The 25,956-nt window shown below is 29.0% G+C and overlaps 1 protein-coding gene across 1 annotated transcript in view; it reads right to left on the bottom strand.

Moving 5' to 3' along the window:
* Positions 1-818: 818 nt before the first annotated feature.
* Positions 819-25,956, bottom strand: part of LOC121116083 (ras-like protein family member 10B) — a 74,488-nt gene continuing 49,350 nt past the window's right edge. The window contains exons 2-3 of the mRNA XM_040710299.2: positions 3,256-3,743; positions 819-1,764 (exon numbers count right to left, since the gene is read on the bottom strand). Coding sequence (XP_040566233.1) covers positions 1,219-1,764; positions 3,256-3,729 — 1,020 coding nt within the window. The 5' untranslated portion in view covers positions 3,730-3,743 and the 3' untranslated portion in view covers positions 819-1,218. The remainder of the gene's footprint in view (positions 1,765-3,255; positions 3,744-25,956) is intronic.

The following is a 25,956-nucleotide window of genomic DNA, read 5'->3' on the forward strand; positions in this document are numbered from 1 at the left end:
TTAATCAATTGATACGAGATAATATATAAATAAATATACTTGTCTACGCACAATAGATGTGGTAATCCGTCTTTACATGCACTACTTCAAAATTTTGGGAGGGGAAAAATCAGTTGCCACTATTTGCCAAAATCCACCTTTTCTAATCAAACATTTTCAAATCAACCAACATTACCTCCACACTAAATTATTTACTTGCTAATTAGATCCAACTACAAATAATAATCTTAATCTTATATTTTTTTAAGAATGCGATTATGTTTTCTCTGAGATGAAATGGTAAAAATAAATTTCATAATAAACTCACTAATGAACACTTATATCAGATAATGTGAATTGCCACAATCACTTTAAATGCTAACTTTAAAAAGATAGTTACGAATTCCAGAGCAGTTTACAGTTATCAGAAATATAATATGTATAAATTATAATATTATAACCATACTAAATTTTATGGTATTTATATTATTTACTGTCTAATTAAAATTGTAGTCAATGTTTCATTTGTGTGGCCCAAGAGATATTCTCTTCATCTTATTTTAGCAAACACAAAAAAAATGCTGAGAAACCCTTGAATAATATGACGTTACATTGGTCTGTTTTTGTTTAGTTGACTACTGCAGACTGAAGATTATAATATTATAAAGCCTTACTATGAAAAACTGCGAATCAAAATCTCTTTTTCATCTGATGTATTTTTTTACTTTTATGGTGTTTTCCTAATAAATTAATGCTATTCAGTTGTTTTTAAGGACCGATCCTATAATAGACTAGACCGAAAGAATGAAAACCAACACAAAAATAGTTTAATGTTCTTCTTTATTGCTTTTTAAGAAAAAAAAATAGGGGGGAGGAGATGGGGGATTGAAAAGATGAAAAGATATTATAAAAATGAGTTAAATCACATTATCAAATAATTTTCAGACACCACCTTTCATTAACAGACTAATATATCCATAGAATACCATATTAATTACAATTTTTGTGCATTGACTGAATAAAATTATAATATCATAATTTTCAACAAATGATCACTTATTGTTTTTTTTTGTCTGTCTATTTACTTATTTTGTTTGTTTGAGGCACTCTTTGTTTTAACCCTTTATTTTTACCCTAAAAGAGTTTTAAATATAACGATAAAAATATCGTATATATCTTTGAATATCAAGTCGATGGGGAATGAGATGAAAAGCCTTTGAAACAGCAAGAAATCTTTGGTCAGAACATCAGACACCGTCTTTTTCGAACTGAATGTTGAGAACGAATTACCTCTCCGTTAGCAATCATGTCTAGTGTCACAGCCAATTCTCTAAAAACGTTAGATACGTTCCAATTGCACTTTGCAGAGCATTCGATATGACTCATTCTCCATGTTTTTTTGACTAGATGAACAATTTCCTTTCTCTCTTGTGATGCAAGGAGCTTCTTCCCTTCAGAAGGAAGAAGATCAATTTTATTGGCTACTACTATGACTGGAATGTTTGACATGTCGCGGGAGGCGCAGATCTGCTCTTTTAGTGTCTTTAAAAACTGAAAAGTTGCCGGAGAGTCATAGACGAGGACATAGGCGCCCGCACTTCTAAGGCCATAATAACGTAACTCGGGTGTCCATTCCATAGCTGTACTTGCAGGAAAGTAAGGTATTACTGGAAGATCAATGATTTTGAGCTCAAAGAGTCTTTCGTTCAGAATGAGAGAAGGGAAATATTCGGATTTTGATGTACTGCGTTCATAGCTGAGGCTGTATTCATTCCGGACAAACCTCTGAAATAGAAAAAAGAAATTGATTCCATTTTTAGGCAAGATTGGGAAACATCTATTTTAATATGAAATTTTGCAAGCTAACTCAAAATAAAACTATAATGTATTATCTCAAAGTTGAATATAGAAAAAATTTCTATCTTTTGACAAACTACCATCAATTTATATCAATAAATTATTATCATTCGCCGTTAAGATGCACTGCAATTTGTACTGAAAGAAGTAAAAATTGATCGTCACTAAAATTAATGATAAAATAACATATTTAATTTGAAAAGTCATATCGGCGCAAATATAAGTCTCTTTAATTAACTGAAGGTTCGAAAATATAGCTATTTTTTTGTTTATTTTTACTCATCCAAAAAGTTGGAATGATAAGTCTATAATGAACTAAAACTTGAGACAATTGATACAAGGGACCCGTGTTGGTTCGAGTTTCAATTGTTCCTAGTCTCCCCTAAATATTGGAAATTGGAATATGAATTGAGAAACTCCCTTAAGCAATTTGGTATTTCTATTTTTATTGTTGTTGTCAACAAAGCCATGATTTGTTGTTTTATTTGATACATATATATATATATATAAATTCTTATTTTCTCAAGATTTACTACATGATGTCTATATTATTTTAAATCCTTTGAGACATGATGGGAAAGCAAAACCTTTCTTCAGAATAAGCTATTCCCAAATCACTCCACAATAAAAAGAGTGCATTTATTTTTTAGAAAAATGAAAGAACGGGATGTGATTTTTAACAGTAAGTGAGATACAATTTGCGATTAGTAGAAACAGTTACTTTACAAGCAGATTCGTCAAGGTTCAATTTGAAGGTTTATAACGTTTTTCTTAAATATGAAAGCAGCCTTTCTATTAACCAAATAATAGGTTAGGGAAGCAAATATTTGCATTATTTGCTTTATTTTAATGCTGTATAAAAACTGTTATAATCCTCTAATTTAATTCAAATATGCCCAATTCTGTTTGATAACTTGTTGTGAACGCAAATCCAACTTCATCGAGCTTTTTTTGTCCTATTTGGCAAACTATTTTCACAGGCCTTTATTGATGACCAATTGCATACATTGCGTGTATTATAAAAAAGGGAGTAGTTACGATATGATAATTTTGTAGCTACCAGTGTTCGCTGTAGTTCTCACTTTAAAAAAAAAGAAGTTGCCAAGAAATCAATTGGAAAAACAAAAAAACTACTTTTAAGCGATACCATTAATTAAATTTAATACACTTCGATTAAAAGTTGCTAAATATGTTATTCATCCTAAACCAGGCATTATCAATATAAACCAAGTATTGCATATAATCTGATTTGTTCAGGAGCATATTGAAAAGTATTGGCGATAAAATGTAGATTCAAAGGAATATACAGCAATTTTATCAATCTGGGGGTGTATAAAAGCCCAATTGACTGACAGACATTTGAGAATGTTGCAATTTGTACACGATATAATTATCATAATACGATTTAAGCCCTCTTACCCGTACGATGGACGTTTTTCCAACGCCTTGTGCACCCAGAACAACCACTTTAACAAGTTTTATATTAACATCCTCATCATAGCGGGGTGGAAGTCCATTGTCAAGCCGAGTTGGAAGCACAGTGTTGTCGAGAGGAGGTCCGTTCTGATTGTTCACTGTCGTGATGTTTGCATTTGCAGAATTGTTACTATTGTTGCTGTTATTATTATTTGTGTTAGAGTTTTGATTGTTGACGTTGAGTAATTGATTGTTATTGTTATTGCTCGCTGTAAAAGAGGAGTTGCTGCTATTGTTGTTAGTACTATTGCAACTCTTAGCATGAAGGAATGGATTGAAGATTGAGGGAGGTGCTCCTCTGGTTGGAGTGAGCCCCATGTTATCACTTTGGGGGTCACTAGAACTTGACGTTGGGAGGTTGATTGGAGTGGCTGAGGAAGGAGCATCTTCGATGAGATTTGCATTTTCTGGGCTCATCTCTTCTCAATTACCTGAAATAAATTTATAGAAAGTGTAGTCAGAAATAATTTAGAACCTTTCGAATGCTTAGTATATTAATTTTGAACTTCAATTATGAAGGTGCAAACATTTACTATCACGGTTAAATAAAGAACTGTAAAACAATTGACGTAATTAGTTAATTACAAACAAGTTTCTGCCCTTTTTCATTCCTTTTTTAAAAGAGAAGTTGAAAGATGTTATAGAGATCAAAGGTTTTTCTATAAGATCAACAACTCATAACTTTTTATTTATCAGCAGAATATTTGTCTCCTCTTCCTTAGTATTTTCGTTGTGAACGTTGACTTTCTGAACATTAATTATGTATTACTCACTTTTGAAAATATCTATGCTATTAAGAAGAAAATAGTCCATCAGTAGGAGAAGGGAGAGGATGTGACGTAATCGGATTACTACAAATTATAATATCAGACCCTTATTATTTCTCTTTTGGAAGAATAGTAACTAAATACAATCAAAATTGATATGTGTCATAGTTAAGGCTGTGCGATTTGTTTTGTTAAGTGAGCACGTCCTCAATTCCTAATCGTATACGGTTCCTCTGGTTCATTATATCAGCTGTCTCTTATTGGAAATAATATGCATTGCCCAATAACTGACAGAAGGACTGAACTGAATTTAAGAGTAATAGAGAGAAGAGAGTTAAAGAGGGAATTTTTGAAGTGATCTTAGAAAGTGTCCTTGAAGTATATGTTACAAAATTTCAGGTCTTGGAATTCCTGTTCACTTAAATCTACATTTGTTATTTTATTTAAGCCCTAGAACACAAAATGATCTTAAAAATATTCATTTTTTTAACTTATAACTTCCTTACAGAATATTTAATAATTATAGAAAGTAAAGCTACGTGGTAATATTTCTAAATTAAATATAATTAAATTTTACTATTTTAAAAAATAATAAATATTTTAGAGGTTGGGAAATGTTCAAAATTATATACAAATAGGTCAATTAGATAACTTACATCTAATCAATATATACTAACAAAAACATAAGGTATGAAACATATTTTGATTAGAGTTAATCTTCCAGACTCTAAAATATTAATTACTTGTTATTTAATTCTATTTAATTTTGAAACATTTCCACGCAACCTTACATTGCTTATTTATTAAATATTTTATATGAAAACTAAAAGTTGAACTAGAAAAATCAATCAATATCGAACTTATTTAGACGACATATCTTTATATTTTGTAATATAAGGTGTATTCTTAAGTTTTAGCAATGATATAATACAATTAAAAAATATATATATATTGGTTTCCATATAAAACACTTCATTTTACTAGATTTTTGTATGATTAGATAATGTTGTTGCATGGTCTAATTAATCAGTTATTGCTTCAACGATACAGGGAAGAATTTAATCAAATTATTTATCATTGTAGAAGTATCATTTGTTATTTTTAATTTTTTCCTTCACCCGTACACGCATATTGTGATAATGTAAACATACACAACTCTCTAGATACTTAAATTAATGTGAGATTTAATTAATCTTTTTAATTTGAAAATAGGAAGTTCTATGATAGGGGGATTTATTTTAAAGTTTTATTTGTATTATGCATAGTTTTTGGGTGGTTTGTTCCTTCTTGCGAAAGTACAATTGAACGAGGGGGGTCTTAAAAGTTTTCGACCCAACAAAGATACAATAAAATTTTTTATATAATTATTTTTTTTATTTAACATAGAATCTGTTTGATTCTACACGTAGCTCCAAGCGATGTTCCTATCTCTGTAACCCGTCCGAATAGACTAGGCGTTTGTCTGTATAAAATAATTGCTCTGGAGATACTTTTTGTTTTTAGCTAAAATTACACCGACTTGATTTGTCTGCTATTGTTTTAATCTAATTAAAAGTTACACGTACAAAAATAAAAGTTTAATGAATGCTCAAAACTTGATTTTTTCTATTTTTGCTCACATAAACTCATGCCAACAACATTTCTATAACAGTTGCGCGTCCAAAATGCCCGAAACATTGATGATTAACTGGCAACAGACGTTAAATAGATTATATTAGCTTTTATTTAGGGGTGCTACCATCTTCAAGTTGAGGTAAGAAATTTTCGGACCACCCTTGTAAAACACAGAGAGTAATATTAATGTTTTACTACAGAGTTTTAATTGTAAGTCTTTGTCAAACTACAAATTGCATTGAGAATCAAACATGGGAGCAATTCTAACCAATGTATTCTGTTTATTTCCTTCTTCCCCTCCTTCCTCGTCACAGCTCATTTAAGCTTCTCTCCTTCAACACATTTTTCAAATTTAAAGGGTCACCATGTTGATTTTTGTATTCTTTTTATAAACGTACCCAAAATGCAAACAATTTTCATCAAAAAATATATAATTCCTACTTATAACTAGGAACAACTGCACAACATATCTGTAGGGTTACTCTCGACCTTTGATAGTACACACACTTTATCATTAGGTATTCCTTAATAATCATACTATCTTTTGTAAATAAAACAATAATTAGAAAATTAATCTGTATCATTTTTATTAATTATATATTACAATTGCATCCATGAAGTTCAAGAGCCAAAAAAATTGTCAAACTGCTCAAATCGAGCAATAAAAAAACTTATGCATCAAAATTTAAAGGTATAGAATTATAAAAATCATATAAAAATTGATTTTTACAAGATATTTAGCGACATTTTACGAAGGACTTATACCCATACATATAAAAAATCAAACATAAGATAATAAATATCTTTACATATTTTGTTATATATTTTTTCATAATTAATCATTATTTTGAATCAAAGCTTTTACCTAATTTCTATTCATGTCATTTCTCATCATTTTGGATCTTCCTTTTCTTTTTTATTCTTAATCTAATGAAGGAAAAAAGTAATAATAGATTCTTCATACATTCAATATCAAATATATAGTAAAAATATTAATTTTATCATCAAACTATATAAGATGAATTAATACATGAGAGAATATACCCACTGGGTGATGATGAAATGATGGAATTAGACTAGAAGTTAACTAATAAAAAAAAAGGAAATAAATAGATTATAATATGGTGGAACTAATTACACTTTTAAAATATTTCAATTAGTCTTCCAAATAGGTGGAACATTATTTTATATAATAGTACAATTCATTTGTAACATAAATATTAGATAAATCAAATAATATAGCAAAAAAAGAATGAGGTGCTTCGTGATTTTTGTGGACTAATGTTACGAGTTTATTAGTCCTTTCAATTATGTTGAAAAAACAATCAATAAAAAACAAGTTAATTGAGTTTCAATACACTTTGTAGAAAATAAAGTTTGCCGAAAGACTACCTTGCCGAAAAATAATATATTTGTTTTGGAATGATTCATGCTGCAAAACAATATAATTATTGCTTCTATTTATGTTACTTCAATTTTAAAAGATAATATGTTTAATTACTTCCAGTGAATCACAGTGATAGTTAATTAATTATTTACTCTAATTTTATAAATCTATAGATGGGCTAGTCATTAGACGTCCAAAAAGGCTGAAACTTTGGTTAGTTTACAAATTTTGTCATCTTCACGTTGAAGTCGGAAACTTTTCAGACCACTTTCATATATCCACGGTGTATTAATTTAACTATTTTATTAGTTGCGCAGTATTTCATTATTAAACGTTATGAAACATTGATTAATTTTACCTTGTCAATTTTTATAAGAACGTCGGAGGAAGAGACTTATTTGTAAGGAACTAAGATGGAATTTTAGACCGAAGGGTTTAAACCAATTGTATTTAAATAATTACAATTGCATATCAAGATCTATTAATATAATATATAATCTGTTGGTATTTATATAAATAAGTCAATCATACCAACTCCTGTTTATCTCTGAACTAGTCCACGACTTTTAATGGCATATGATTTATCCACATTTTTTAAATATTTAATGACATTAAAATCCAACATATTATTTTATTTCAGACAGTATCGTAATATTCCTCATTAATATTTTAAATAAAGCGGAGCTTTAAATTTTTAAATGTTAAAAATAATTATTTGTTTTCATTTTTGTGAATTTTCATTAATCGTAATACAGGAATAAATTAGTCGAGGTTAAGTGCTAAAAATATAATACTTATGTTTTAAGAAATTAAGAAAAATAATAAAAAGCTTTTAACGAAAAATTTAATTTGTTTATCTTTTTACTATTATTTATCGATGATCACTGAAGGGCCGATCAATAAATTAAGTTGCTAAAAATTTTGTCACACATTTTATTGATATTTTTGATAAAATACCGTTATCTATGTTACGTAATTTTTGCACAAAATTACCTAAAGTAAAAAAAAGTCATATCAATAATAAGGTGGTCAATATATAAATATCTATACTGCGTTTGAACAACGAACTTGAGTGGATGTGACATGCACACACAATTTTTTTTTTGTGCCTAGCTAGAAGTGTTTGGTGTCAATTAAAAAAATTGCATTGATCAACAAAGTACTTATTACACGATCGTGAAAGAGGGAGTATTCTTATTTCGATCTGCTCCAGACCAGACAATGTAGAGAACGCAAATTTCTTATACACGTTCCTTTTTCCGCAGAATTAGGAAGGAACTTGAAGAGTCTGGAGATGAATAAGACTCTGGCCTCCAAACTCACCGGCCCACAACTCCATGCATATTTTGTGGGGGTACAGTAGAGCAGGGGTGTCTGCAAGGGATGGGATTGAGGGGCTGTACCCCCTCCCAAATTAAAGAATATTTACTTTTAACTAAAAACTTTTTTGCTCAGGCTGAAAACATTTTATACAAAAAAAGCGGTATAACAAAAAAAATCATATTTGAAATTTAATTTTGGAATTTTTTTGTAAGTAGCTGTGAATTTTTAAATATTTTGAGAGTAGCTGTGGATTTTTGAATTTTTTTTCCCATCAAATTTGATTAATTGAAATTTCATTTATGTATTATTTTTCAAGGTATTCAAACTTTTTTTTTTATTCACATGCGACATTTTTATTGAAGAATTAATCAAGGAAATAAATTTATGTTTTCAAATAAATAACCATACTTATATTATGTTCTACCACAAAAAAATTAATGTTATTCATAAATAAATAAACTTTGGAAAACAACAACAAATAAAAAAAACTATTAAAATGAAAAAAGGATGAAAAAGTTTTTTTAGTCATTTTCAAAATCAAAAAAGTATGAAATTAATAGAAAATGAGAAAATAATATATTTTTTTATCTACACATTGCCTGTTATGTCCCTCCCACTTAATCTTTTTTTTAATTTTGAACAAATTTCACAATTGACAAATTCTATAGTATTAACAATACCCTGTTAAATAACAATATAAATACATGTAATTATTAATTGAGTTGGGAGATATGGTTGAAATTAGAGTGACCCATCTGTTTATTTATTTTAAGAATGTAGGGGAGGGGGGGTGAGACATACAGCGTTTTAGCACAAGTATCCGGTCATAGTTATAATTACTGTTTTACAAAAATCCAGTGAATTTATCTTTTAAGCTCTTACCTCACCAGAACGTACTGTTAATTAATTATACATAATCTGCTCAGTTTCGCTATGAAGCAGCAAGAGAAAAAAACATTAAATGATTCCATAATTTTTTGAGACACATAACGATGCTAAAAAGTGACAAGAGAAAAAAAATATATCAGGGGCACCACCCATGACGTCTCCAAGCGACTGAATCTGGATATGGGGCTTTCCAATTTTTTATATGTTTCACACAAAGCCAAAAAGCGGACTGGTCACTTCATGGTTGGGCTCAAGAGATCTATCAGAGCAAATCCTGGCATATTAATGGCTGTTCATGCTTGTAGAAGATTTATCAGTAAGAGGGTGGTGACCAGGGCCATCAAGGACGACATTGAATTGAAGTCTTATATCAGGGGAGGGCGTCACCTTGTTACCACGAATATGAATGACATAAGATTGCAAAGAGGCAGGAAACTCTGTCGAATTGGTAAATCAAATCCAGGCATCATAAATCTATTCAGTGATGAGTGAAACCTCACCTTACATTGACGGAAATATCATATTGGCTCACATTTTGACAACGGTCTCAAGTTGACCTCCTAGTGTACTTAGACTTTCTTAAGAATATTGTGATGACAATAACATAACCTCCGAATACAAAGTTTTTGTAGAATCAAGACTTCAAATGTTGGCAAAAATGTTATGTATTACCTCGACAGCTAGTTCAACACCGTTATCAAAGTTAATGACTGGCCTGAATACAGCCCTTACCTTAACATATGCAATTTCTAGTTTTAGTTGGTGCTTGGAAGAAAGGCTTATGAACATTATGATAGATTCTTGAGATCCTTGAAGCTCTCCATGAAGAGGAACATTCTCCTCTTCAACAATAAAGATGTAAGAGAGGCCTTTATATCCCATTTACATTAAATGTTTAATGACGAACGTTATCATATTGATTAATACAACACTCAATAGTTCAATACAAGTTTAATATGTTGTAAATTTTGTCTTGAAACGCCATTTACTAATATTTAAACTTACTGGGAAATATTTTACAGATACTTCTGCCCACACATGTAATGAAAATAAATGGGCTTTTAGGCTACGAAGTTGGTTCAAATAGGAATTTGGGAGGCAATTTCATATGAGAGTCTTTATAAGTCCCGGAGAACTGCTAGAACTAACCAGGGGCTTGGGATGTTTTCTAGAATGTTATGTCTTAGAAAAGTAGCCCTAGTTCCCCTCTTAGACACAAGGCACTGAATTTTATTGCCCGTCTTAAATTACTGGATGATATTTTTTGATCGATAGGATCGATAATAATGGGAGAATATCATTTGAGTTTGAGAATCGTCCCATCAAAAATTTGGATCTCGATTTCAGGGAGAGATGGAGCAATTGGAAAGGACAGCAATTCATTCATCTGCTTTCATTCAATGCATAACCACCGAATTTATTCTTTATCGACTTTGAATAATGAACTCAAAAACAATCAGTGTCACATTGAACGTTGCAAAAGCTCAGAAGTTAGATAATGGTACATCAATTGTTAAAAGACACTGGAAAAAGAATGGGGATCTGAGGTTTTAAGGGGATCCTAAAACAGTAAGAGGAAACACTTTACTGCTTATTAACCGAAGGGGTTCTCATTTTGAAAGGGTACATCCTCCCTCTAAACTCATAAATTTTCAATGGAAAATAAATACGGCACTTTCTGTGCCTTGGCGATTGAAACTTTAGAGCACCTCTTTTTCAATGTCCGTCCGTGCTGAAATTAATTACCAGAGTGGATGATATAATATAAAAAATGGAACTGCAAAATCACAGAGGGTAATTGGCTTACTTGGAATTATTTTATATGACTTAACTTTAAGTAATTGAGGGGTCGATATACGTAATCCCTATTTATCCTACTACAAATGTATACTTGAGGAGCTAATGATATATGTTCATAATAATTTTCCGAGAACTGTTTTAATAATGTTTACATATATCTACCTACATATGAGAATGAAGGAGGATTTTATCAATTTACTGAAAATGTGTATAATCAAGGCCTTAACTTCAGTGAATGAAAGAATGAGTACTAAGGAAAGTAGATATATAATGCTGATAAGTGTAGCTACGGGACAATTATTTTAACATTCCCATTACAATCAGTACTTATGACCAGCTCACGAACCATGGTGGCTCTGGCTAGTATTTGTCAGTCCCATTTTATTCCATCTAATCTATTCTTGGGATCCGTCTTAGGACTGTCATTCCTTGGGGGCGGTCTTTAAGTGTCGTTCCATAGAATTGTTCCAAAAAAATTCCATAGTTTGTAAATCCAAAAAAAAATTTATGATTTATATTTTCCAAAAATATTCATGTTTTCATTATAATGCAATATTTTACGGACATATTTTATTTTTACTTAGTTATAAAATATATATTTAAATAATTAAAAAAAAAGAAAGAAAACTCTGAATGACGCCATGAGGAATCGATTTTACTTTCTTTAAGGACCAAAATGTGGAACTGGACCGGACTGCAGTCCTTAGTCCTAAATAAAGACCTACACAACAGTATATGTGGGCGCTGAACTTAACAGAATAATAATGTTTAATTAGGGGATATCACCCATCGTATCCTTTTATGAAAATATCCTACAAAAAATGAAAAAAAGGGTTATAATTTCACGTCATATTAAAAAAACATTTTTAAGCTTTTATTATTATCCTTGAGGAGAGAATATATAAGAAATGAGTAACTACGTTTAACTATGCCTTATCAATGCAAGTATTGTTTATCGGTTTGTCGATGCTGAATTACCACGTGAAATGCAGGGTACTACCGCTAGTCCATGAATAAAATGTAGTTTTTCTTTGGTTAAAAAAAAAAAATAATAAAATCATGTCGTGTTGATCCTAATTCAAAACTGCAAGTCCAGGTATATCCAGTCCCCATCGTCGATTTTTTTAGTTTGCATATTTTCTCTTCATTAAATTAATAACACAAAAATTCGGTGAATAGGAGAAACATTCAAAATGTAATCCTGTTTTGTTATATCTCAGTTTAATTTTTTTATCTATTTCAATAATGTATTAGTACTTTTTTTATTGTATTAACTTTTAATGATATAGTTTGTTATATATTACCTGGTCCGAATTGAAAGTGTCCATAAAATCTGATATACAATCAAACCTGGTTTACCGGTTACATATTTTAATCCTGTAACCACACCAAGCAGCTTTAGTAAACTCTTTAAATATAGAAAGGATATTTGGTTGAAAAGGTCAATTTCAATAATCAGTAGCCAGATCGTTAAATACTGGTTTTACTATATATAAGTCATTCTATGATACATTTTCACAAAGAAACGGATTTGATTCAACTGTAAATGTGGTATTAAATATATTAGCCCTTTTTCGTAGTAGAATGTTACATTTGTAACTCAATCCAAATCTAAATTATGAAGTGGTATAAATGAAAAAGTTAGGATTTTGATGGACTTTTGATTAGTGATATATTTCTTAAACCAAAATAATAATAAATAAGTACAGTGTATCAACAAAAAGCTATCAAATAGCCCTAAATAAAATTATGTTATTTTTTTTTAAATTTTAGTTATGATCTTAAATGTTTCAAGATCAAGGGTCTACCATTTTTTTAGAAATGGATTTATTTTATATTTTCAAAAAAAGTATAGAATTAAAAAGGAATAAAATTAGAAGTAATTATTTTTCGTAAAATATTAAAAAAATCAAAAATAATTCAACAAAATTGAAAAAGAAATTTTCTCTCTAAATAATAGTGGATTGATCCTACAATCCAACATTACCAAAAAAAAATTATAGGTTATTTGGTTGTCAGCTGTCAAATTTTCTGCATATTTTCCTCATATCAGTATTCTAAACATAAATTGAGTAAATTTAAATTAGGTCTAAATATGATGTGCACAATATTTGAAGAAAAATTCCATAGTTGAGGAGAATTGGCATAGAATTGGCGGAATACCAACAGACTTTGGTACTTCTTTTGTTTCTTTTTTAGAAGAAATATTGCGGGATACAATAGAGGTGATCTATGTATGTTTAAAAAAGAAAACTACTGCTCTGTGAATGGGCATTATGCTAAATACATTATTCATTATTTAATTCAATTAAAAGGAGAACTTTCTTTTTGAAAAAAAGTAAAATATCTCATTTCGTACAAGTTTTCTATAAATTGGATACAATAAAGTTTTACACACGTTATATGCCTACAAATTGGAAGAGAAATAATAAATGGAATTTTTTTTGGAAGCAAGTATTCTTCTTGCATATAATATAAGGGTATGTACCTCATCAAATGAAAGTAATACGTTTCTGAGGAATTGTAAAGAAACTCATATAAGGTATGTCTTATTCTTTTTTTTTTAATAAAAATTGATTGCTGTTACAATATAGAATAAAAGATGGTTGGTTACCAAATCTATCATGCGTTTACACGTGATGCATTTCTAAGACCTTATCAGATGATAATTTTCACACCTTAATAATGAACTTTTTTAAATAAAGTGGGTCTGTGTGTTCAAAGAGTGTTGTTTGGATGGGTGAAACTGCCTTTTCAACTAATACAAGCAAGTGTGATTATTAATGACATACATTTGTTATACATTTACAAATAGTTCAACCAGCGCCTAAAAACAAACAAACTGGCAGAACATAATAAGATAAGTTACCTAACTTTTTTGCCGTAATCATTGATTGCAGTTTTAATTCTGAATTTAATTGTCAATAGTTAATATTTTTCCATTTTTCAGAAGCAAAAATAGGGTAACTGCAATGTGTCATGAATATATTAAGTTCAAAACCATGCTATGTGGCTTTAGCCTAACACATGGGATGAAAAGTCCCCGGTTTAACAAATAAGTGGCTCTATTTCTTTTGAATTCAACTCATTTTCAAATTGTACCAACCTTCGAAAGACAGCTGTCAAAATTTCATGAAAATCTGTTAGTAAGTTATTGTGATGAGTCTGTCACTACTTTTCTATTTTCCAAAACAATGGATCTAATACTTATTCTCGTTTTAATCATACACTAAAGTTAAGCAATGGCTTGAAAAGATTTATGGGAGACGCGAAAAATAAGATAAAAAAGTTAAGAATAATAATTTAAAAAAGACTATTTTGAAAAAAAACCACCTTTTTTTTTGTTAAGGCCGGGACTTTCCAACCACTTGTTATAACGAGTTGAAAACTGTCATTGCCAAAAGCTAAATACTTAAAAAGTCTGATGTTGTTTTTTTAATTCAAGTAATAATTTTCATGTTTATCAAGCGAGATAAATTAAGACTAATTTACAAAGGCTATTAGCTGCAGTTGTGTGCATTCCATATGGTAAGCTTCTAACAAATATAATTTTAACAATATTATTCTTCAATAGCTACATTAACTATTATACAACAACAATTTTAATAAACTGTATTCTCTCTTAGTTTAATTAAATAGTGACTAGGAGCTCATAAGGGGGGTCATGCTAAATTCCATGCATTTTATAAGTTTGGTATTTATAACAGGCTTAAATGATTAAAAAAACTGACAATCTAGTGACTAGGTGATGGTAATTATGACAGAAAAATTTGAATATACTCACTTCAATATTTGAGTAGACAATGTAATCAAAATATTAAAAGTTCAATAACTATGTATTCCCAGATAGCCTGTTTTTGTGCTGGGGCAAAAAAGTTATTTATTAAAAAGAGCCTTGCATATCATAATCTTCAATACTCAACAATTATTCTTTTCAAAATAAAGGGCCTATTTTAAACTACAAACTTTCGTCATTGGTGCTGAATTATCCACAGAAACAGAAATTAATTAGTGGTTGACCAATTACGTGATTCTTCAGTACTATTGGACTATTTTATATTTGATAATAATATGGATATTCATTCGGTGAAAAATACATTGATAGTGCTTAAAAAATAAACGATCAGTCAATAACAAGGACCGATTGAAGTATAATTTAAAGTTTATAAAAAAATGCTTAGTAAATTTTGTTATTAGTGAAATAAAGTTTCAAACATTGGTAATTCTTGATGTAATTAACAATGACGTATTTTGAATGTTAGTTTGATCAATTTTATCGCTATGTTATATCCCTGAGTGTTTCTTTAACCAAGACACTGTAATACCCTTGAAATTCTTATTTTATCACATACTTGATGTATCCATTTTTTTTGGGGGGGGGGGCGTACTTTATTAGTTTCTGGGTTATTTACTAATGCATAAATATATTATCGAGGTTTCAAATAATGTAATCTATGCATTCATCTTATTTTTCTATCCCAACAATGAATATAAAAAAGGAAGATTTAAGCGGAGTAGGAGAAGTTTTATACTGTTCACAACGTTGTCTTAAAAATAACTTATTAATTAAGAAATTATTGATTTTCTAAAATCTATAAACTTGAATATCATACTCTCCCATTACCATAAATTTAAATAATATGGTCTTCCGTTATGTTAAAAAAAGAAACCAAAAATTAACCCATAAATGATTTTTTTTAACTTACCAAAAAACGTAAACTAAATATAAAATTTAAAAAAAATTGTTAATCTGAAACTATTTTCATATCTACAACGAATCTCTTCATAAGCGTGAGTAAATATTATTATTATATTGCATCTAAAAACCGGGTAAATGGTAATCAATATCTTTGCTACCACGAGCGAGTGAGTTCTTTAATTAGTTCAGGGGCCTAAACATTAAAATCTGTTGATAATAATCATCAAAAAATATTTTATGATTTTCCATTCTATTACAATGATTTAAATGAAAATACTTTAGTACTTTGTTGAATTTGTAATATTTTATGGGTCTTTTTTCCTATTTATCAAATGTGCAACAAAATCTACTAAAGGAATTTTCGGTAAAATAGAAATTTCACTTTTTTGTTTCAAAATATGAAACAAATGCGTGTAAGGAGGTCAAAACTATGTACTGTTTTAACCGCATGCATTTATGATGAATTTATTTTAAAAAATATGGGTTATCTTCACGTCGCAAGAAAACAAAATGACACCAATCTTTTTGATAATAATCATATATAAAATCCACCCAGTCGTTGAGAATTTTAGAGAAACATAGTCTCAAGCTCCATTTGAAGATAACCTTAGTATTGATAAGCAGATGTGCGCCAGAAAATGTAAATATTTCTTCAAACAAAGAGTATATGCCAGCAAAACCTCACAAATGGGACATAAAACTTTCTCTATTATGTGGTGCCTCAGGATATTTGTATAATTTAGAGGTGTATACTAGAAATACAAAAAAAAAATTTGGGAAGAAAAGTCGATAAACCAGATTTAGGAGCATCCTTAAATATTGTGGTGTGGTTAAGCTGAAAGATTCCAAGAAATGTTGTAAATAAATTGTATTTTCAAAATTATTGTACTTCATTAAATTTTATAGTGTGGTTTGCCAAACAAGGTATATTTTTACTTGGTATGGTTAGGCGTAATAAGATGGCTAACTGCAAGTTATAGACTAAAAAATAATAAAATGACTCAACCGAGATGGTTACAAGCTTCGATAGTATCGATGTATCTTGCGTACAATGGTATGATAATAATATTGTATTATTGCCCTCATCTCTGACTAGTGAAACTCCTGTTTCTTCAGTTCTAAGGTCAATAACTTTTTGTTGAATATTTAATATAAATAAGTATTATATAAAAATTGTTTAAATTATAAAAAAATACGACAAATTGTTTTCTGAGCAAAAAAAAAAACCATTTAAGTGTTAGCATGGTCATTCTTACTACTGTTTTTCTATGAGAGTAGCTAAGCTGTCATAAGGTTTCATTAGGTTAGTTGCAAGTAGCTATGAGATGATGGAAATAAACACAAATGTCACCCCGTATCTAGCAATTTAAAAAAAAAAAATTATTCCATTATTGTTCCTCAATTATCCTCTGAGTCCAACAAGGATCTACACTTATAACTCATCAAGAAATCCTCATTGTAACTCTTTGTTTCTTACTTACTAGCGATTACATTATATTAATGTTCTTTCTTTAAGGTTAAATAAAAATAATGACAACATCTTCTAGAAAATACACATTTTCTGGAGCGACGTACCTCAATGGACAACTCAATGTCCGTATGTTCGTTACTTACTCGCTCCAACAGAAGGAAACATACTTAATGTACATATATGGACTTCAAATACAATTCCTAGTTCAGATGGAGTAATATTTATGATATAATATATACATATACTTAATCAGACCAATTAAAGGAACACTAAAAAATCCAGTTGAAATTGTAATTAAAACAGAGCCCTATCTTCCATTTCCATATTTTTTAACCTATACCCATTACTAATAAAGATGATGAATTCAGAGGTTTAACATATATTAGTAAATAAGTATTCAATTTTAAATGTTGCTTATAGTAAATATCATATGGAACAATTAATCCTAAATGTATAAATTTTTTTCATATAACTAAAATATCCAGATTAATCCTTCACACTAGAATGACGAGTTTGTTATTTATGATAACCATTTTGAATTCAATAAAATATTGTGCAAAAATTCATGATTTATTAGTTTATAAGTTCTTCAATATTTATTATTCTTTTTCTTAGCAACAAAAAAACTAAATTTAAATTAGTAGTCGTTTGGTTGGTACATTGAGCACAAGCACAACAGACATGAGTATTATATTTGATACTTAATCATTTCAATCAAATAACTTAAGTCATAAATGAACAACTCTAAATATGAATCGTGGGCATATCTTGTATAAATATCAATAAAGATTTGGGTGAATGAGACAAATCTGATTCAACCTTTTTTTGAGCAAGAATATCTAAGAAAAAAATTATCTATTGAAGAAATAGGACATCATTTTGCGTGCACATCGTACTCCAATTCCGAAGGTGAAAATTTAGTTTAGCTAAGAAAACATTTTGAAGGAAGTCCCAGGTCCATAATTATTTGCCAAACGTAAGATAACTTCAGATAAAAAATTATCAGGTTTTGAAATTCTTGTTCGATAATTATTTTATTTATCACAATTTAAAATGTACAATAGTTGAGGTCATTCAAAAATTAAGAATTATGTATTGATTACCAGAAAAGGATAAATAATCAAAATAATTTTCTTAATGTATGCGAAAGGAATCTTAGCGAAAGGGAAGTCGCGAAAGTCATTTGGTCAAGAACATTTGGGATCGATCTCTTTCGGAATACTATGCCTTCCGACAGAAATAAGGAACTATTGAGATTTATACGCTTTGATATTCGTTCCACAATATCACAAAGACTTCAAAACGACAAGTTTGCCAAGATTTCAAGGACATGGGATAGATTTGTTGAAAATATAAAGTCATCATATAGGCCAGGTAAAAATATTACCATTGATGAGCAACTATTCCTAACAAAATTTAGTTTTCCATTTTACCATTATATGGCTAATCAACTCGACAAATTTGGAAAAATATTTTGGTTAGCAGTTGATGTATTGTCCAAATAATTGGTAAATTGATTTTCTTACCTGGGAATAGATTATCAAAAACCAGAAAAAAATATTTATCAGAATATATCATAATGTAGCTACTGGAACCATATTTGGGTAAGAGAGGAATGTTACAACATATAATTTCGTCATTGTCTTTTGCAAATGAACTACAGAAAAATAGAAATTTAAGCTACCAAAAAAACACAATTCTAAGCCTTAATCTTTTTAATTAATGGCAAAATATTGAATTCATATCAAGAAAAACAAAAATGCTTTAATTTTGAGGTCTGTTCATAAAAGTAAAAAAAATTATATGGACGAAAAAGGTTACCAGAATCAATTCAGGATTATAATGAAACTAAGTATGGAGTTGATATTCTATATCAAATGGCACTACGTTATTCCACCAAAATATTCTTATACCAATGGCTTCTAAAAGTTTTTTTATAATATTTTGGATTTTGTTTGTATAAATGTTTAGAAAAGTGATCGGTAATACAATAACTCGTCGTCAGTTTTTGAATAATTTGATTAATGAACGAATTGGTGAAGATGATGAATCAAAGGATGAAATAGAAGAAAATAATCCAGTATTTCAATCATAACCTACCTGTTCAGCTAAAATAGAAGCAGGTGTACAGTCACTTGTACAAGAAAATTACGGCGTTTAGCATAGAAAACTTGTTGTAAATGTAAAAGATTTGTCTGCAAGCATTGTATTATTTTGAAAAAAAAAAAAATTTTACACGTAAAAATTGATTATTTTTTAATATGCGTTATTCTAAAAGTTATGTATATTTTTTAAAATAAATAATAAATCATAGTAGAAAATCAAAACTAACACATTAGTTATAAATTTATCAACCACTAACTGTTACAAATATTAAGAATAAGAGAATTTTATTTTTGATATCCACCGGCGTTTAAGGGTGTCGTTACTATCCTTCGCTCTAGTGTTAGGGTTATTAATCACCAATTTGAAGACAAGTAACCGACTGTTAAGTAAACAAACACAAAAGATAGAAAAATTAATAAATTAAACGTGTTTTTTTTACTACTTTAGCTTAGGTTTTAAACAAAGCAGTTTTTATAACGATTGGAAACCCCTAAGTTTAAAAAATCCATTATTTATAATGTTCCATTTGAAAGAAAACTATTTTATACACCAGGATACTTTTGAAAATGTTTAATATTCAAAGTTTGAATCTACATTTAATCGCCAATACTTTTTTGTATGCTTCTAAAACATTGAATTAAATTATGCGCAATGATTTATTTATTCTTATGATATAATATTTAGAATTTATTAGTAAATGTAACAAATTTTAAGCTTGAGGTTTAGTGAATTTAATTACCCGTTTTATTAAAAAGTTGTTCGTTTGTTTTTCCTTCAGCTGTCTTAGATTCTTCTTTTTTAAGTACTCAGAAGGGAACGATATTATAGTTATGATATTTTTAAGACAACCAACTACATCAAAACTGATTAGTACTTATTTAATCCTCTAAATTCTTTTAAAGTAATGTATATTTCATTAAAATAGTTTTGTTAAGATTACTTTAAATTATGGATTTTTTATTTGATGTATTTTATTGATTCATGTATTTTTAGCATACTTACTGATATTTATAAGTGCAAAAAAATTATACAAAATTTTAAAGATGTAGATATTTTAATCATTCAACTATGTAGCACATAATAATTTTGTTAATCCTACGATGGTGAACTTCCTTTTTGTAACCCAGTTAGTGAACTGTGTATAAAAAAAATCCTAAAAATTAAATGTATTTAATTGATATCTAAATTATTAGATTTGAACTAATGATTCCTTTATGTACTAATAGTTTCTTAACATATTGAGCCATTTCGCATACAAATTTAACTAAAAAAATTTAATGTCATCATTGATAAAAATATCGTTTCCATTCCTCAAATTGACTGTCATATATTTTCTTTGTAACATAAAATTATTTAGAAATGTCTTTAATAAAGAGAGAGAAAAAAACTTCAGAAGAACTTTCTACATTTCATAAATGTATATTTTCGTCATATAAACATATTTTAGTACTTAAAGAAAATATCTTTTTATATATTTCAAATAAATGTTAATTTGACTATGCTTGAAATTTTTCATATAATGATTTTTTGTATATTCATATATAAATATTGTCCATGTGAATATTTATATTATATTTTGGATAATATTTAGAAGTGAAATGGAGTACAAGAAACCATAGGCTTTTTTATTTTATTTGTTTATATAACAACTTTTACAAACCGATCGTACATATTGTAATTTATTCGTCTTATAGTATCATATTAATCCCTATATTAATCACAGGGTCAGGTCGTCATTTAAATACTTTTCACAAATAAAAACAAAAATTACCGTATTTTTTTTTCAAAAATCTGTAATAATAAAAGATTACTTATTTAATTTTATAATCAAAATTTGAGTTTTTAATAAAGATTTTTATCATTATTCAAAGCATCTGACTACCAGTTCTTATTGCTTGATTTTCTCAAAAGAATAACAATTTTATAATTTAATTCTTTTTTTTTTAAACTCGTGGTTATATTACTTTTACGATGAGACAATACGCATTTGCAACACTGTAAGATCATAAGTACAAAAATTGCATTTTTTTAGGTTTAATGATAATATATTTGCTATTGAATTCAATTTCGTATGGTTTTTATCCAAAAAATTAACAAACTTCGAAAATCAAGAACTGCAAAACTAATTTGTCAAATACTAGTAATATTTCCCGGCATTTCTTGGAGTTATTAGGCGACAACCAAGGGACACACTTACCTGAAATAATAAAGATTTACTTTATAAATATAAAATATAAATTCCCAATAAATAATTGGTACTACGCTCCGTTTTACAAGAGCACATTCACACGTATTTACTTTACACATTGATGTTTGCTCCTTCAGAATAAAAGGATAATAGTAATTGCCAGACATAATGTAAAAAAGATTCTTCAAGTTCCTAACAAGAGACAAACACTCTAATAAAGCCTGAGTATTTACAATCAAACTGCTTAATCATTACTTAACGTGACCTAAATATACCTTTATAAGTTTTCTTATGTGTACTTGCGATTTTTTTCGTTTTTTTTTTATATGACGCGTTGAAAAAGAGCTTCACACGCTCGGTGTAAAAATGAGTTATTCTGTACCAACAGACAAACTTTGCTTCGTTAATAAAGAGGATGAGATGTTTGGCATTATAAAGTAAATGATTTTTAACCCCTGTCATTTTCATTACCAACTCCTGGTACTCTCGACGTCATGAGTAGACAATTTTTTTTGTTTTTCTTCTCTTCTATTAATCTTATTTTTCACAGTTTCTTTATTTATTTATTTACACATTTTGCATAAGTCAAAAATAATATAAACTTTTAATCCAAAGCAGAAAACATAGAATGTCCAACTGATAATTATAAAATACAAATAAGTCAATTTAAAAATTTGAAATATTATATGTCGAATTGCAATAATGAACGAGGAAAAGAAAAAAGAAAAACCGGTAGATAACTAATCCGATCAAGAAGTGAGGTTCTTCAGTGAGTTCAGACAAGAAAAGCTTGAGTAAATACTATAGATTTTTGTAGTTTTTAATTATTTTAATTTAATTCATAGTATTATCTGTCTGTTATTGACCTTGTTGAAAAAGTATTAAAATCAGAAAATTTAATACCAAATTAAAAAAAATTGAAAGTGTTAAATTTTTGATCTGTGCAGAAAAAAGACCTTGTTGGTATTTTTTTACTAAGAAAAAACAACAACATTAAACGGTTATTTACAATGGAGGTGGTCATAAAAGTTTCCCACCCATGGGTAACAAATAGAACACACTTAACAATTCCATTTAATTGTACTTGAGGACAATGGTAATCAGGTATATTTAAATTACCTAAATAAAAGGTACTGAAAATCTATATGAAATGGCAAGATTTTAACCATTTCTACAAAAAAAATTTATCGAATAAAAATGAGAGGAGTAAAATATTTAGGTAACAATATCTAATTCTTTCCATTGCTATAGTTGATTTATTGTCTACATTATAAAAATAAGTTAAAATATTTTTAATATATCATAAAACAACACATTAATGTAATACATTCTTTGATATATATTAGAATTTAAGTCCTTCTATTTATTAGGCATTTTTTTGCATCAAACACACTGCTATAGGTTAACTATTTTTCTTAATGTAAAAAAGAAAAGGTTTATTATGTTCAAAAAAACTTGGTTATTTAGGCCTCCAAAACATCAACAATGGTAACGTCAGGTGAAAACGTTTTGTAGAATAAAAATGAATCACCTCAATTTCCCCTCAACTGCTGAGAATATCTCCCTTTAGGCTTAGTATTCGAATGTCCCACATAATGGTTTTAAATGAGTAATTTTCATTTAAGATGTCAAAATTACACCATTAATATATTAAATATCTGAATAATTTCAATCTCCATATTATACTTATTATAAGTTATTTGTAAATTTTTCAATTTAGTCTCTGCTATAAGCAACATAGATTTTTTTTTTTTTTTTGAAATACAGACAATTATTTGATTTCATTTTTACGTTTAAGCAGTTAACAAGTTTCAAATGGATATTATTGGTTTTTTTATTTCATTTTGATACTATTTAAAAAAAAAAAAATGGAGTTTTTTTCAAAATGTTTGTCTTGTTAAGATGACTGCGCTATCGAATGCCATTATTTTCCAATGCCATTCTGAACCATTTGAAAAAAAGATGCTTCATTCAGTGACATGCAGCTTATCTTGTTTTTCTTTATTCCCGCTCTTGAAGGAATGAAGTAAAAAATGAGGATGACTGTTTTGTTTTGTTTTCTTTTTTCACCCAATAACTCCTTTTATTTCCCCTTTACGTGGAAATAAAAAAAAAATTCAGTTCTGTTTTTGTTTTTTCATTCATCGGAATGTACTAATTTATCATTTTTTTTTCTTCATCTTCTCGAAAAAAAGCTTGGAAGCACTAATTGTACTGTCAATAACAAATACACCACTTAGCAACGTAATATTATCTTCCCCAAGTATAATAATAAGACTAACTATAACTTATATGACAAATAAGTGGTGTAAAAAAAATGGTTTTTCGCATTTTTTGGTAGATTTTGGAACAGCAAACTCACTGTTTAATAATTGTTTTAAGTTTTATTATAAAAAGGGACATAAACAAGAAATTAGGAATCGTCAATAATATAGAATCTTATTAAATATTAATGCCATGGGTTACGAATAGTTTTGCTCGAACCAAGTCAACATAAGTTAAAGGAGGTATTTTAATATCTGCAAGTAATTCGTTGCTTTATAACCTTAATTAAAATGAACCTGAGAAGCACATAATAATTTACTTGAGTAACTCAGTAATCTATCTAAACTGTTTATGAAGAAGGAGTGTAACTACAAAAACAAGGGTGGCCAAATGGGTATTTTACCTCCACAACTTTTTTTTATAACTCCCCACGAGTAATTACTCGAAAAGTGTTTGCAAAAAATATTGATATATTTTATAAATGATAGTCCAGATAAAAGTATTACAAGAAAACTTCTCTAGTCCAAGAGAACACAATGTGGATTCTTTGCACTTAGGGAAAATTTGGATTTATAAACTTGTAGAAATTGATACTTAGGATTGTAAACAAACTTTGTGTCCTTATTTTTGATTGACAAAAAAACCCAATGTTGTTTAAGTGTTTTCCTTAGAAAACAATCAAATCAAATATCTCCCGAAATATAGCAAGTACATTGGTGGCTTATATTTTTTGGTGATCTAGACCAGTAAATTTTTTACGGGGCTAGTAAAAAAAATCAAAGATGACTAGGTCTGTGGGCTAGTGGCTAATTTCTAACGACCGTCGATACCTGCTTATATGACCAGAGTGAGGGCTTAAAATTTAGAAAGTTTTAAAAGCCGTTTTTACTTCACCATATTTTTATTGTATGCCATTCTTATAGTACACTTTTGAAGCAAATGTTAGTAATTTAACAATTTTCTACACTTTTTATTCAATATGTCCTCCTCCATTTCAAATGATGGCTTCAATTTGGGAAATAAAGCTGGCCTAGATGAAGTCCGAGGACAAGTTGTTCCACTCCTCCGTGATCTCAGACTACAGGGCATCGAGTTTTGGGTAATAAGTCCTGTTTGTCTTGCACTCCAAGATGCATCAAATAGCTAAGTCCAGGGGGTTAACATCGTATAAGGATGAGGGCCAGAAGTTTGCTAGCAATAAGACAGCTATTTTCTCCCTGCGGAAATGATGCACCTTCTCGGATGTGTGTGCTGGGGGGATGCTTTCAGTAAACACATAGTTTGGAGAACGTTTTCTTCATCCATGCCAAGACATGGTACCTGAACCCTTGTAGTAGATGTCCGTGTTGACTTTCTAGTTGGCATTGAAGAAGTAGGGAGACATCTTGCTGCTATCAGAGGCCACGACGCTGAGGATCATGTCCTAAGCTTGATGTTTGGTCCTGAAGGTTCTTTGAACCTGAGTTCTTGATTCAGTCAAGAAGCGATCATTTCTTCAGAGTGTCCACTGTGAAGATCTTCTTGTCGAAGATCGACTTGTGTGTGGAGGAGATTAACTCCTAACATTTTATGCTTACACTTATAAATTCCTTCATTATGTGAAAGAACGGAGGAATTATAAAGTAAAATGAGGTGCTTACAGTTCATCCATCATGTTATAAAAGTTCATTTTTAATAAATCAATGTGTTATTAAAATTAAAAAACAGAGAGAAAATATGTAGAGGAAGTAATAAGAGAAAATTGTAAAAGTGTAATCTTCTTAGTTTTATGATTTATGACATTTTAAACTTTTTTTAACGTCTAATTTTCTACCAATATTTGTATAATATGTACTTTTTATTACATATCCATATAACGAAAGCAATGTTTGTCTGTATGACTTTCTGTCGTTGTGTAGTCTGTACAGTCATTTTTGATCTTAGTCATATATAAAATTTTACAGGCAGTTTGAATCGAACGTACGGTTCATATTGAAAAATAACAAAAAGGGAGTATACCTATGTAATACATGAACTATAAAGACATAGGGTTAACAAAGAAAAAAAAGTTCTCTTTTTTTTCGTTCAAAATATGCTTTTTTAATTACATTATGGAACGGAGTCCCCAGAACACTTTTCAAGCCATCGCTTAACTTG

Source organism: Lepeophtheirus salmonis, chromosome 4 (genome assembly GCF_016086655.4).
Source record: "Lepeophtheirus salmonis chromosome 4, UVic_Lsal_1.4, whole genome shotgun sequence".
In the NCBI taxonomy this organism is placed as follows: domain Eukaryota; kingdom Metazoa; phylum Arthropoda; class Copepoda; order Siphonostomatoida; family Caligidae; genus Lepeophtheirus; species Lepeophtheirus salmonis.